The following is a 16,321-nucleotide window of genomic DNA, read 5'->3' on the forward strand; positions in this document are numbered from 1 at the left end:
AGTTTAAGTTCCAACTCTTGGGTTCCCTCTAGTGCCCGCCCTCTGCACTACGTCATAGATGTCTATGAACTGAGATGATTCTGTCCGATGCCGGGATGGGTATCCGGTGTGGCTTAGTGGATAAAACATCAGCACGTAGAGCTGAAAACCCGGGTTCAAATCCCGGCGCCGGAGAAAATTTTTCTCCGTTCCATTACTCTTTCATCATAAAACTTTACATGTTCTATACTTAAGAAAACAAATCTATCTGCTCTTCTGACCTTTGTTCTAGTATTTCTAATCATTCTAACGAATACCAAAGCTTTACTGCGTTATAAAGTAACTGTAGTTGGAAATAAGTTGGGTCAGAACTGTGAGCATTGACAGATAACAATATCATTTAAATTTACGCTATGAGAGTGAAGATTAGCTAAAGATGTACAACTTACAGAGAGGGGCTTGTTGGTGGTAGAAGTACAAATAAGTGGTATCCAGTTGGAGATAAGGTTGGAATATTGCGCAAGATGCCACCAATAAAAAGTTGAGTGGTAATCTTAAATCTAATGACATTTCTGTCCGATACATTACTAGTTAGCAATGTATGCAATGGAGAGGGAAAGAAACTGGCCACCCTACCCCATTATCTCCTGATTTAGTTGCTTCATGAGTGCTGCATTGTCACTTATGAGGTCCAAGCCTATCTTCGGACAGGCGACTAAACAACAACATTTCTATGCTAACTAGCCAAGAAATAGCCCAGAAACATGAATCCAACTGAGTCCTTGTGGAATGTGTGGGAGAAAAAAGAGAAAGTCCACAACTAGGGTAAAACTCATAGAATATAAAATGTATATTTTGAGGCAGGATAAAGAAATTTCTATGGTGTAAAACATTAATTTGAGGAATATCTGCAAGAATTAATGTCCTAATAATTACCAAGAAGGAATAATAGAATTGTACAAAAATGTTAACTGTTTTCTTAATGAATTCTTATATTTGTAAAATTGAAGTATGTTACAATAACTGTCGGTTTTGCTAATAATTTTTCCACATTTGCAGACTCCAAATGAAGTCATTTTACGGGATCCTAGTAATGCAATGTGAACTGTGTGATATACTTAAAACTCAAATTCCTGGACTTGTATAATAACGCTAAATGCAAATCTTTCAACAGCATATAAATGTGTTAAAAATGATATTGGATACTAGTGTTAAAAGTAAACAACTTTCAACTGTTTGCTGTTCAAAAACTTGACAAACAATGCAAGGCCTACATTTAACAGCTGTATTAAATTACTAAATTTATAAAGATTTCTCTTTACATGCCATGAAAGAGCATGGGGGCCATGGAAGTAGAACTCCATACTTTCATGACCTCGTACTAGAATGAGGTGGTGTGGGCAGCATCAAATTCTGACCACCTTTTACCCCTGGGAAAGATCTGGTACTGAACATGATAGGAGGTTGAAAAGATCCCAGAATCGGTCACGAATTTTTAAGAAATATTAATATGAATACTGCAGTTGGTAGAATTATTTATAGTAACTCCTTATATATAAGCACTTAAAAAATTATTAATACTGACAGTATCTGTTATTGTAGGCCATGCATCATTTGTTTGTTAATGACACAAAATTGAAAAAGTTTTAAGTTTTAAAAATGAATAGTGTTTCAGAAAACTTTTAGCTATGGCTGGTTAAATAGTGTATTCATGTAAGTGTTAAAAGTGATTTTATTTTGTTCATAGATTTACTACACTGGGTCTATTTGCAAACAATCTATAGTCACAAAACAAAATTACACTTATAACACATATATCATAAATAACTACAGTAGAATCCCGATTTTAGACGACCTCCACTTAACGTTGAAATTTCACAGTTCCATTAATTAGTACATATGATTAATGCATTTTTATATTCGAGCTAATATTATTCTTTTTGCTGTAAAACCCGCATTTTATTAAGTTGGTGCATAAGTTTGTAGCGTTTTTGTTTCGCATGTTGGTACTTCGGTTGCTATTGGTTTATTTACTGATTGTCATTTTTTATTTGAAGTTCAATTCTTGTGCTTGAGTTTACATATTGAAGTTTTCATTTTTGCAGATAGTGAGTGGAGCCATGGACGCTAAAAAATGGAGTGTCAAGGGGAGAAAGTGAAACATTTCCGACATATTCTTATTTTTAAGTTCAATAGAGCGGTGAAATCAGTGGAGGTGGCCAGAAACATTTGCACCGTGTATGAGGACAATGCTATTGGAGACAGCACAGCAAGAAAATGGATTTCTCGTTTTAAGGAGGGTCATTTTGACATTAGTGACAGGAAGACCTTCGGGGTTTGATGAAGACCGTTTAAACACATTAATCCACAATGATCCACGTCTGTGTACCCGAAAACTGGCAAATGTGATGAACTGTGACCATTCCACCATTGTGCGACATTTGCATTAAAAAAATCAGGTGTATGGGTACCACATGCTCCGATCCAAAACCACAAAGATAAGCAGGTGGGGCCATATGTGCATCTTTGCTTGCTTGTCATCAACTGGATCATGAACAACATCGAACATTCCTACCTTATATCGTTACTGGTGACGAAAAATGGTGTCTGTATGTTAATGTAAGGAAAAGAAAGGGATGGCTGAGCCTGAACAAAAAAGCAACTCCACATACAAAGGCCAGCGCGCATCCACAAAAGATAATGTTATGCATCTGAAACTGCGAGGGTGTACTGTATTACGAATAGCTTCCCTGAGGTGTAACCATCACTGCCGACATTTATTGCTGCCAACTGAGACGTCTTGCACACTCAATCCAAAAAAAAAAAAACGACCAACAAGACTGCGTGAAGTGATGCTACTCCACGATAATATCCATCCGCACTCTGCTAACCTGACACAAAACATTATCCAGGAGTTGGGTTGGGAAGTCATTCCACACTCACCTTATTCACTTCATCTTGTGCCCTCAGATTTTCACCTTTTCCACACTCTATCGAACAACCTTCAGGGAACTTCCTTTTCGGATGAAAATGAGATCCAAACAGGGCTTGAAGATAGTTATATACAATGAAAGTGATTTAATACAGTTATATGAACACTTTTTAATTATTGAATAAAATTAATAAAATCGGTTAAAAACCATACATGTTTCGGAGGAATGCTCCTCCATCTTCAGTGGTAGTACCACGACGCTGGTACGGATGTTCGACCGCGTAACGTGGTACTACCACTGAAGATGGAGGAGCATTCTTCCGAAACATGTATGGTTTTTAACCGATTTTATTAATTTTATTCAATCATTAAAAAGTGTTCATATAACTGTATTAAATCACTTTTATTGTATATAACTATCCTACTCATGAACACTGTTGCATCTGACCTAACTTGTGTAATTTAATCATGGCTTGAAGACTTCTTTAACTCAAAACCACGAGATTTCTACAGGCATGGAGTCGAAAAACTACTCCAGCATTGGCAGACTGTTGTAAATAGTGAAGGAGAATATATTGTTGATGATTAACTTCTCTCTTATTTATATCTGATGTGTTTAATAAATCTATGAAAAATCGCTAAGGAATTATGCACCAACCTAACACATTAAAAATTGTTTTTAAATCTCGACTATTGCAAAAATAAATGCATTTCGATTCAACACATAAATATTTGACAATGTGTCGACCTGGCTGGCGAGTTGGTATAGCGCTGGCCTTCTATGCCCAAGGTTGCGGGTTCGATCCCGGGCCAGGTCGATGGCATTTAAGTGTGCTTAAATGCAACAGGCTCATGTCAGTAGATTTACTGGCATGTAAAAGAACTCCTGTGGGACAAAATTCTGGCACATCCAGCGACGCTGATATAACCTCTGCAATTGCGAGAATCGTTAAATAAAACATAAACTTGATAACGTTGCTACCTCATCACCACATGATTCCCCCTCTCTTACTACGTCTACATGAAGCTGCGTTCCTATTTGTTTGCTAATTTCTGCCCTTTGCGAGCACCAATCACAAGTAGAATAAAACACACACAGCAGAACAGGACACAAACAGTCTGCTGATTCTATCTTTTGCGAGAACCAATCACATTCAATTATGAATGTAGCAGCCATCCATGACAATCACTTCTTGTCTTTGTTGTGCTTGCTGAGGTGTGTGGTGTCAGTACTACTACAGTGAAGAGATGGAATTTTTCATTTACTGTACATACCACTAGAAAATAATGGCAATGAAAAGAAAAATGCTTTCTCTCGCGGAAAAAGTTAATTTAATTCGCAAAATGGAAAAAAATCGAGATGACGAGAAGACTTGATCGGCACCTAGCTTCCTCTTTTCTTTTCCATTATTTGAACAGTACTGTCCATAATTTACTTATAATAACTTTTTTTTTGCAAATAAATTTCATTTTTGCAAAACTATTCCAACATTTTTAAACCAAAGTATCAAACCCCTATTTAGCGTCAACCTCCATTTAAGGTTAATTATTCCGTGTGCCCAGGAAATTGTTAAATAGAGATTCTACTGTATTCATTAATCAATAGGTTTTCATCTCTTTCTCGAATTTCGTGTTTAGTTCTGATATGATGTAATATATTGTTGAATTAGACAGCATTTCTAATATATATATTATCACAATATTCCCCACAAATAATGCAGGATATTGTCACTAGTTTCAAGTCCGTTTACAACAGGTTCACTGTGAAACAATACTTCTGAAGTATAGTAAAAAGTTTTGCGTATTCTGTGATGAATATCTATATTCGACTTGTAGCATAGTCACCTTCCTTCAAAGGACAATTATGTACAGAAAGTAATGTTACTTTCCAACAAGTCTCAAACGGTCCAATCTTTGCTGACAACCAGCTTCCACCTTCACTTTCTGCATGAGAAATGTGTGAGAGTCGCTTATTAATCTTCTCCCGACCAAGCCTTGTTCTTGGCGACACCTGAAGCAGCACCCAACCGTGACGGGTCCTGTGATGGGTAGTGAATGGCTCCCTGCTTGAGTGGAGGTGTTGGAAGAGTTCCAGGAGGAACAAGTGGCGCTGGGTTCGGTGGCAGTTGAGGGATAGCTGGAGCAGTTCCTGGAGGAAATAAAGGGGGTTGAGATATAGTGAACGGAGGTGGCCTGATGCCAGGAGGAGGTCGCATAGGTGGACGCATATGGGGTGGGAAGAAGAACGGGGGTGGTCCTGGTGGACGAATGCCAGGTGGGGGACGGGGCATAGGGGGTGGTATCAGCATGGGGGGAGGCATTGGAGGCGGCATTGTCGGAGGTGGAATGTTTGTCTGCACTGGAGGGGCAGCGGTCTCGTCTGTTTCTGCCAGATTGAAGAAGTTATTTTGCAGTTCTGTCGGAGGAAGAGGCAGAGTTCCAGGCAGTCCAGGGACAGGTTCAAGCTCTTCCAACATTGCTTCAACTCCGTCTCCTCGGGTGGCTGAAGTGCCTTGTCGTGCCTGAGAACGGCCCCACTTGATGGTGAGACGTCGTCCTCCAAGAATCAATTTATTGAATGTGCGTTCGGCTGCTTGTTCCGCAGCTGAACGAAGTGTGAATTGGATAAATGCGCACTGCTGCCGTGCAACTAAAGTAATGGACCTTATCTCACCATACTGGTAAAAGTGATCCCTGAAAACAAAGAAGAGAAAATACATTAGTATAGAAGTAATAATGTACTGCACCATACCATCATGGTCTAAGGCATGTCTATTACAGAATATACACTGATGCAGGTCTTTATGAGGGAATAATTCTTGCCATAAAATTTTGGCCAGTGTATGAGACTGGTGCCCACTCAGTAATGAATTTGGGGAACTACTGTAGGTAGCAAACACCCAGTTCTGCAAACCAGCTGTAACGCCTTGGGGGGGGGGGGGGGATCATCATGCTAACCACACAATACCTCCATACTGATTAGAGACTGACAGTGCTGGTGCATATGAATGTGAGGCCAGCAGTTGGCTAGTCAGTCTTGGCCCTCTATGGGCTGCCATGCCCAGGTAAAAAAAAAGTAAAAGTAATAATAAGACAAAGTATGGAGGGTCTGATACTTCTATGGTTATGAGTCTGGACTGTCATTGAATATATGCCTTCAGACCAGATTAATTCCGACTCCACACACCAGAAGTGACTTCAACCTTTCTTTTAATCAGTAAACAAAGGAGATGTTGGGGTCTCGACAAGGAGGGGAAGTAAAGAGGATCGGAGCGAGTCTTCAACTAGCGGTGTTGTGATAAGAAGTAATCAAGGACAGAAGAATTATAGTTTAAGAAACTGATGCTTAAAGAAGGAGAGCATAAGCCAATATTTTTAATATATCCAGCTGTTTGCTGACAAAATAAGGTCCACTGTAGTCTTTTCAGTCCTTGTTTATCATGAGAGCATAAAGGGAAAGACAAAAAACAATGACGCAGAAGACAAAGGCACAAAAGTAACAGTGAGGAAGAATAATTAGTGGGTGTGAAATGGTGATTAAAATGAGGAAAATAATAGTGAAATAATGAGGCACTTGAGACACAGTTATAAAAGCTGCTGTAAAACTTAACTTATATGTTAATCAGAGACATCACAATAAGATCAATATCCATTTTAATGAAAGAACTTCTTTTATATCTACGCTAAGTACTTATCAGCCATTCCTAGTATTTTACTCTTCTTGCAGAAATAGAAAATTGTCATACCTGAGTTCTTTTTCAGTCAGCTTGTCTCCAAGGTTGCCAACATATAATGTCGTTATGGTTTTGTCTTCTGGTGGTTCAAGCTTTGGCATTGCTGAGGCCCGTCGCATGAGCTTCTCTGCCACAGGATCATTGATGCCATAATACCTGCGCAAAATTCATAGAAAAATTGACATACTGTTGCTTTGCAGTATCACTACTTATCTCCAGGCTAGCTTAAGGATATACAAAAGATTAATTAAAATATCAATCAGAAGAAGATGAACAGGAAGAAGGGGCTTTTGGATAGCTAAGTTGAAACAGAAATGGACCAACTTTTGGTTTGCATTTGTCATTGCCAAGTGGTCTACATCAACAACAGCCAACATGTTCTTGTTTCTCCAAGTTTTGCAAGACCATCACATGAGTGCAGTCCATACCAGAAATTATCTTTAAGTTATCGATTTTGGCACCCTAGTCAATTTGAGTTAGGTTTGTCAGATGAAGAGTCTGACAAGTCAATTAGACTTCGATCTGCAATTGAGGACCGTTTTTGCAAAACTTGCTAACAGAAAAAACTAAATTTTACAGGAGATACAAAAAACTGAATGGAGACAAGTAGGTCCAATGATCACACTTTGACATACTACACTGAAGAGAAATAATTCAATTTTGCTAAGATGCCTTTAACATCGTGTAGAGGCCTGCTTTATGTTAACAAATCCACAAAAATCTCAATTTTGCAAATTTTGCAGTTAGTAAGTTTTGCAAAAATGGTCCTCAATTGCATCACTATTTAATATGTAATAATATGCCAGAGAAAAATTATAATTCAAATGACATCATCAAGAAAACACAGTACATATTTCACATTCATATCATTCTCCATAATTTTTTTAAAATTGTAAAACGGCCTGCTGAGCAACAAATTACGGCAAATTGCAATATAGCGAACATAGAAGCTCCGCCCACAACCCCTTCCACTTTTCCCCTACTAGCTCATCAGACACTCTACGTGATAGGCAAGTGTTGTGTCGAATGCACATTTCATGTGGGTGGGGATAACTTCCCCTACTGGCGTTCGCTATATTGCGATTTATCCACAAATTACATACAACACTTTAACATTTTTTGACAGATACTGTTCTGCGCAGTTATAGCATAATAAGTTTATAGAAAAACATACACTCGTGGTAAAATCCCTGTAATTTCATAACATACTATATTTCTTGAAATTTGCAAAAATTATAGAATTTTACAACTTTAAAGAAAATTCCAAGGGAAAGAAATTTGGTGGTATTTAAGAAAAAAAACTGTGTTTCACTTCTTTTTTAGCCAATACATGAATTTCATACGAAACAATATCATCAAAATCAGTAATCCCAAAAATTTTCTCTCATCAGTTAAGCTTTCTCACTTTATTTTACGCACCTATCTTTGATGTTCTGATCTGCAAGGGGATCATCTGGGTCTGTGGGCTTCTCATGACGGTAGGGGCACTCCTCCCCTCGCTTACACTCCCCCTTCACCCAGAAAGAGCATATGTGCGGCCTATTCCTCTTATAATAAGGACTGGTCCTCGCCAACTTCATCAGCAAGTCACTTGCAGCTTGTGACTTGCCAACAGCTCCTGCAGGGGTTGTGGCATCTATCTTGCCGAGCTAGAAACAATAAACAGGTTTTACCTACTGTCTGTGGAGCTGTGCAACAAATGGGAAACTATATCAGGTGAAGAGAAAACTACACGACATATGATCACAAATGACAACAATATGGATTTCTATACCTTACATAAACTAGCTTAGAACTATAGTCCTGTCACTCTAATTTCCGGCAGCCAATCGCATTGCAGGTCGGCTACATTTAAACGTGTGCATCTTGTGATTCGTTTATGAAGACGTTATTCATTTCTTAAGGCTCGATAAATACTTAATATAATCGCCCGCCATTTTGGCTCTTTCGTTGGCGTTCACAGAAAGCACACGAAGACGTTATTTGCTGCTCAATTATTTGCTGAATTACAGTGCATTTGATTTATTATCATAGGAGCTACGACATGATAATGTTTAACGATGTGGCAAATAGATTCCTCGTATTGTAGCTCGACAACGAAAGAACAAAAATGGCGAACGATACTACCTACCTAGACTTTATAGAGCCTTCACTTCCTAAGACGTAGGCAAAGAGGCGGAGTCACGCCGGAAATAACAGCGTCGTGACTATAAATTGCAATTAAATACTAATAAAATTTAAAACTAAAACAAAACACAAACACCTTACTGTATCACTGTAAGAGTGGCATGGGTTAGACCATGTGGCCTTTTATGCACTCCATCTCAAAGGCCACTAAAGAAAACCAAAATTACAACAAACATCAAATAATCAAAAGTAAAAAATAAGGATTAAAATCAAAACAAAAGTCAAAAAGATCAAAGTCATAATAGAAGTTAAAACACCGAAACTAAAACCAAAAAAACATAAGAACAACATAAGTGAAAATAGGATTAAAACCAAAGATAAAACAACAGAAATCAAAACACCGAAATCAAAATCACAAACTCAAAACCACAAAAGAAGTCAAAACACCGAAACAAAACCATAAGATAAAAACCATAGCACAAGTAAAAACGCGGAAACTAAAACCAAAAGATCAAAATCACAACAAAAGAAAATGCCGAAACTAAGATCAAAAGTTCAAAATCATAACAAGACAAAACACCGAAACAAAACATAAGATAAAAACCACAACAAAAGTCAAAACAAATCTATGAGTAAAATCAGAAGATTGAAACCACAACGAAAGTCAAAACACCGAAACTAAAATCAAAAGATCAAAATCATAACAGTAAACAAGACACCAAAACTAAAACCGAAAGACCAAAACTACAACAGAGGCCAACTAAAGACTAAAAGATCAAAATCACGATAAAGACAAAATACTTACTGGCTTTTAAGGAACCAGGAGGTTCATTGCCGCCCTCACATAAGCCCGCCATAGGTCCCTATCCTGAGCAAGATTAATCCATTCTCTATCATCATATCCCACCTCCCTCAAATCCATTTTAATATTACCTTCCCATCTACGTCTCGGCCTCCCTAAAGGTCTTTTTCCCTCCGGCCTTCCAACTAACACTCTATATGCATTTCTGGATTCGTCCATACGTGCTACATGCCCTGCCCATCAAAAACAAAGACAAAATACTGAAACTAAAACCAAAAGATCAAAACATCAGAAGTTCAAACACCGAAACAAAACCAAAAGATCAAATCCACAACAAAAGTTAAAACATTGAAACTAAAACCAGAATTTCAAAATCATACAAAAGTAAAAACTCATATCCACTATGTCATACAATAAATAGTACAACTATTTTACAATGGGCATGCGAATTAAAAATATTGTTATTGCTGCTTGCTAACATGATAAATGATAACAGTGATAGTCATCTAAACAAATAGATTATACCTATCCAGTTCAATACCATAACCTTCCTCAGATTAAAATGAACCAACCATCAATAAACAGAGCTATTCACATGTTTCTCAAATCTTACATTCTTGTGGCTAACATTTAAATTAACCTTTGGCTTTAGGAAAACTTCGGGGAACAAGCAAAGTGGTAACTCCCACTCTAATAATAAAACAATAAAATACATGAACCATGCAGAATTTTAAACTTGTCCGGTAAAAAGAAAAAGATTAAAATTATATTTTATTTAATGACACGACGCTTGCAACTTCCAAGCTTATATCAGCATCATCAGTGTTTTGTCCCATAGGAGTTCTTTTACATGCAAGTAAATCTATTAACATGAGCCTGTCACATACTTAAATGCCATCGATCTGGGCTGGGATCAAACCCGCAACTTCAGGCACAGAAGGCCAGCACTCTACCGACTGCGCCACACAGGCCGATTTGTCCTAGTATAATTTTGTCTTAGGCTGGTATTCATAGTCGACACTTTCGAGTAAAGTGTCCTTTGGAAGACGCAAAGTATCACTTTTCCGTTGCACAGTCGACACTTTGGTGCAAAGGAACACTTTGGATGAAAGTGTAGTTCCGACCACACTTTGAGCCGAAAGTGACACTTTGTAGAAAAATGGCGGACGTCTTGGAAGTTGTCGATTATTAGAACGTGCAGAAGAGATGGCACAATGTACTAAAGCGCTACATTAGAGATAAGCCTAAAGGCAATCCCGTGGAATTTTATAATGATATAGAATTTAAAAAACTGGTTCCAATCTGATAAAGAAACTTATTGAGATTGCTAATCTTTTCGATGACTGGTTGACAAAAACGAATAATAGAGGTATGCCAGTGCCTCCAATAATGCAGTTATTGACTGCATTAAAATTCTATGCTATAGATATGTACCATACATTAATATATATAATATTATAGTTCAGATATTTCTGTAGTAACATTCGTATATTTATAACCTCAATTCGATGAAGTGATATGTAGGTAGATATGCCCATATAACCTATTTTTTATTACTGAAACGATTTTTTTAACTTAAATAATATTAAACTAACTTCAATCTAATGTAGGCATAACTATCTTAAATTGGCATTGAGAGACCTCACGTGCCTGCCTTCTAAGCAGATTCCATAATTATATTGGGTTTAAAATGATTTTGATTTTTGTTGACTACCTGTATTTTGAGATAAGATTTATCTTGATGTTGATATAATCATTACTGTTTTGATACCGGTAATATATATTTTCACGCCGGTAAGCAATACATCTACTGTCTCTAGTTCATGTGCAGTCATAACCTCACCATGAAAAGAGATCTCATACTATTAGGCCTAGGCCTATTTTGTTATGCATTGTAGAAACATTTGGCATTCAAAATATTCCTGAAGAGCAGGCAATAATGGAAACGAGAGAGAGAAAATAATAATAATAATAATAATAATAATAATAATAATAATAATAATAATAATAGCAGCAGTAGTAATGTGTTTATTTCATTCTTTTTTTACTTCTATTCACTATTCACGAAAAAGACAAAAATGAAAATAAAGGAAATAACACGATATATCAATGAAGGAGAAACGTATAAAACCTAACTATGAAAGAGCCACTTTCGTCAAAAGTGTCACTTTGCAAAGTGGTGATATAAAGTGTCGACTATGAATACCAGCCTTAGCAGTTGACAACTCTGACGAACACAGAAACTGTTTATGTCTCTACTTGGATGCAATGTAAGTATAATTTATAAAACATCAAATCTGGCTCTACCTCCTTATCCATGTTCTGTATATAGAACTCCTTGTTGACATCTGAACGTGGGAGGTCGTCCTTGATCCGGAGTGCTGCATCTCGCACTTGGATTGGCAGACCATACTCCAGGTCCAACAGACATGTCTGGCACACATTCTTGAGGCGACTGCATGTCTGACACACTTCCGTCTTCTTGAAGCGCATGCGTGATCCAGGGCACCACCTGAACACTGTGAACGGTCTTGAACAGATCTTGCACTCCTTGCCATATCTCTCCTTTGTCTGGAAGTGTGAAACATAAAAAATAAATATATAAGAAAACGAATGAATAGCAAATACAGTAACAAAATACAAGAACAAAACATTAGGCTTAGGTTTTCATGACAGTTTCAGACTAATCTGTTTTCACAAGTTAACAATGCAAATCATTCACAATTAGAGAATGAAAGTAATGTATGACAACATTCAGATATCTTCAATAATTCTTACCATAATCATACTAATTTTACTAGGTTCGGCTACTTCAAGTTAGGTTAGGTTGACTTAGTTTGAATTAACTTAGGCTTACATTAGAGATAAAAGCCAAATTTCAATACGGGTAAGCATCATTTCACAGATTTGCAGCACACGACAAATCACTTAAAAACTTAAATAACCTACAAATGAAGGAGACACTGTTCTTTGTCGACTACGTTGTCCAACATAACTGCACACAAAATCAGTAGAATCGTTATAGAATACATGTGTATGATATATTATGTATGTTAATAGCTAAGGAGTCGTGAAATTTGCTGCAAAGATCCAATGTAATGCCAACACTTGAAAAATGAAAGAAGCGAGTGAAAGAGTACAAAACAAATAAAAAAGGAACATAAGACTTACCTACGATAACAGTATGCCGATGTTTGTGATAAAGTTAGAGAGTAACAGACCAAGGAATGTGACAGATAGCCCCAAGGTTTAAGACAGGTAGGCCGAGGTTTGTGACAAGACTAGAGAGTATTTGATGAGGGATAGTTAAGTAACAGGACGAGATCCTTCTTGCGTGAAACAGTATTCTTGAAATAGATGGCTCGAAGTCACCAGATGACTTCAAGAATTCACATAGGTCTATGACACAAGATGGAAGGAAATTTGTCTCGAATACCTATGTGCTCTGCAAAATAACCCTCGAAGTGCATCTTCTCAAAACGTACCTTCAATAGATACTTAACTGCATAGTGGAGTATACTCAGCATGAATCAGCACTGCTTGAAACGTGGTGTAATGTCTGAACTTTTACTGTTATGGCATAGCAATCTGTCTGCTGAACGATGTATTCCTATATTAAGAATCGACAATATTTGGGGCAGGTGAGTAGGTACACAGCTCATCCAGTATTTACATCGTCTTCCTTACAGTGTTTTCATAGAATATTTAAACGATTTGACATTTATCGTGTGGTGTGATAGTGTTTACTCCCATTCAAGTTTCACCAAGATGGAATGGGATTACTGAAGAATACGATACACTCTATTAATGATGGCGACGATACGTAATATATATATATATATATATGTATATATATGTGTATATATATATATATATATATATATATATATATATATATATATATATATATATATATATATATATATATATATACATGCAAGGCATGCCAAAAGCCTCAACAAATTTAAACTAACTTAACCTAACCTATCACTGATTCTCGGCTTTACGAAAAACCATTTACCAGAAAACGTTGGTCAATATGGTCGACCTCATTGAGGATCAGTGACAGGTTAGGTTTGGTTTATTCATGCTTTATATATGCGCACCAAAAAACGTATATGCAAGGCATACTAAAACCTGAACAAACCAAACCTCACCTGTCACTGATGCTGGATGATGTCACTGATGTCCGTCATAATGACAAACGGTTTTAACATATTAAAATGTCACAGAGTACACTATCGGGAGAGTGTATGACTAAAGAATTGACATGGAATAACTTATCATATAATTTTACGAGTACAAGACTTACGGGGAGGAAGTAATAACTTAGATAAGCCTATATTTACCGTATTTTATTACAATTACTTGAATAACTATTTATCGTGCCAATTCGCAATTGCTCATATGGAGTTCCATTATGACTCTTAGAGTATTCACTCCTTCACTTATGTAAACTCGTCAACAGACGATGATTAAAATGTTAACTTTCCTCAAGTCAGCTAACCTAAAAACTTACCATTCGTATATATGGATTGTCACCCAAACATGTCTGGCAAAGTATCGGGAACTCCTGAAAGAGACATAGCCGATCAATTATGAGTAGGATATATGTATTTCCAGAGAACTGCAAAAAAAAATGGTGTAGACTGTAACATAAAACATTATTATTTTATGGTAAGGAAAATAATCGTAATAGTGCCGGTAACCTTAGTTGAGAGACTAGGCTATATCATAAAGCATTAATTGAACACTTTATGTCTTTGCTATACATTTTGTTTAATGACATATTAACAAATTACTTTAATAGAAACATAAACTCTTCACAAAAATCAACAATCTGAATCAAAACGCTGGTTACTTCATTTCTAAGATACTGCAGTTCACAAACACATGTCCTATTTCCAAAACCTGCTAAAATAAACATAACTTTGAATAATGTATTTATATCCACGTACGGCCCATATTTTTTACATTTACTCCAAATGGATCACCATCAAAGTAATATTAAAAAAAACCGTTTCCATGTTTCCCTTAATCCATTATAGTTGCAAGAGATTTAAAGTTATGATGAAATAACCTACATTTATATAAAAGCCTAGATTTTACCTTTTCTTGTTTAATACCCATATTAAAACTTCATAACCCCAACAGCCACAACATGGTTGCGAGGCTACGAAGAACATTAAAATATTGTGAAATCGATATTATTTTTTAAACGTTTTAAGTATAACACTATTCTCAGAAGATATCGGGTCATTACAATTTGGCTATTAACTTACTGCATCCTCCCAGTTCTGTCTATTATATGTATTTGTAGTTTTAGATGTCGCCATTATACTTATTCCATAAATGTACACACTGCATTGAAAATCCTAGTACAGATCTCAGACAAGTGAATTTCACGCGGAAAGGTTTGCAACCCTTTTCACCATAGAAAATAAACTGAAACATAATCTTTGCTCAACATTCATAGGTTCTCTTTCTCTTTCTCTTACGAGATGGCGTAGCTACCTTAATAGTCCATGCTTAGATTATATTTGATATTAATTAATAATTAATAATTATTGATAGTCGTCCTAGATAGTCTCATGCTCTATGTTGATGATTACTATGTTTTCCACTAGATCCGAGATACAAGGGTTCAAACTCGGCCGAGAGTGATTGATTTTAAGCCAATAAAATCATCTACACTGCTTCTCCCGGAGGGAGCTTTGTCCTTGACAGGGTTGAGGCAAAATTTGTCGACCATTTTTCGCCGACGTTGAAAGCGTTCTTAACTGAAATACCGGTACCGCACAATTTGTAAAAGTATGACGACGTTGACTGGTATTTCTCAGTAGGCTATTGTGAACAGCATGTTAATGCGTGCTTATCATTCCGTCTCAGCCTCCCCTCCACCCTTCGCCGCATAAATATTGAAAGAACAGATAAAACTAACAGTTTCCAAATACAGTCAGTCCAATTTTGTCATTAACAAGTCTGAACCTAGCAACAAGGCACCTAGTCCAGAAGATAATGGGGTAGGTTTGCCAGTTTCTTTCCCTCTCTATTGCATACATCGCCGATTAGCTACATATTACACTAATCAGACTTCAGAAAGAGAACAATGTATTATAATAAATTATTGAAATAACTTTAGTTTTGTCCTTTAAATATGCAGAAATTTGATCCGTACAAATGTAACATTATAAAATTCTTTTGCAGAAGAAAAAGTTACATTTGTTATTTTTTTAAGAAACCATGACGCAATGACCTATCATACAAACATTAAGAAGTAATGCTGGGTTCACAAACTTGAGTGATAAAATATAGAAGGTACGTTTCACCTTGTTTTCATTTGTACTTGAAATATACAATAACATTTTGGTAGCTCTTAACTATAGTAGTAGGTCAGACTACAGATGATACCATTCTCACTGTAATAAAACCTATACAAAATGTGTGTGTCAGTAGGAGTGGTGATAATGGTAAGTTACAGGAAAGGATGCTAAATCGGCACTTATGGTCTGTTCTTACATCTTACACATTGGCTGAAGTCACACCTCGCCAGTGCTTAGCAGTGTGAGTTTAGGTGGCGTGTATTATTAGAAGAGGATAGGGATACTTAATTAAGGAAAGAGTTCACCAAATATTATTTCTTCCTGCATGAGAGAAGAAAGCTTTATAATGGGTGACACAGGAAAAGGGAGAGGGACGATGTATAACAGATGGAAAATGTTAAATAAAGTTATACTTAAATCAGAA

General features: G+C 36.6%; 1 protein-coding gene across 1 annotated transcript; it reads right to left on the minus strand.

Annotated features, from left to right (window-relative positions):
* Positions 1 to 4,738: 4,738 nt before the first annotated feature.
* On the minus strand, positions 4,739 to 14,994 carry LOC138712329 (pre-mRNA-splicing factor RBM22). Its single transcript, XM_069843972.1, has 6 exons — positions 14,857 to 14,994; positions 14,094 to 14,147; positions 11,882 to 12,145; positions 8,065 to 8,294; positions 6,658 to 6,801; positions 4,739 to 5,605 (listed from the first exon to the last, which is right to left on the minus strand). The coding sequence occupies exons 1-6, from the start codon at positions 14,908 to 14,910 to the stop codon at positions 4,885 to 4,887; spliced, it is 1,467 nt and encodes a 488-aa protein (XP_069700073.1). The 5' UTR covers positions 14,911 to 14,994; the 3' UTR covers positions 4,739 to 4,884.
* Positions 14,995 to 16,321: the final 1,327 nt, after the last annotated feature.

This window comes from Periplaneta americana, chromosome 13 (genome assembly GCF_040183065.1).
Source record: "Periplaneta americana isolate PAMFEO1 chromosome 13, P.americana_PAMFEO1_priV1, whole genome shotgun sequence".
In the NCBI taxonomy this organism is placed as follows: Eukaryota; Metazoa; Arthropoda; class Insecta; order Blattodea; family Blattidae; genus Periplaneta; species Periplaneta americana.

What these genes read in the sequence shown, in the direction of transcription:
- LOC138712329 (XM_069843972.1), bottom strand. Translation starts at nt 14,910, where the DNA reads ATGGCGACATCTAAAACTACAAATACATATAATAGACAGAACTGGGAG. An exon ending in GATCAGAACATCAAAGATAG is followed by an intron (nt 6,802 to 8,064) that starts GTGCGTAAAATA and finishes AATTTTGCGCAG; the next exon opens with GTATTATGGCATCAATGATC. An exon ending in CTGACTGAAAAAGAACTCAG is followed by an intron (nt 5,606 to 6,657) that starts GTATGACAATTT and finishes CTTTGTTTTCAG; the next exon opens with GGATCACTTTTACCAGTATG.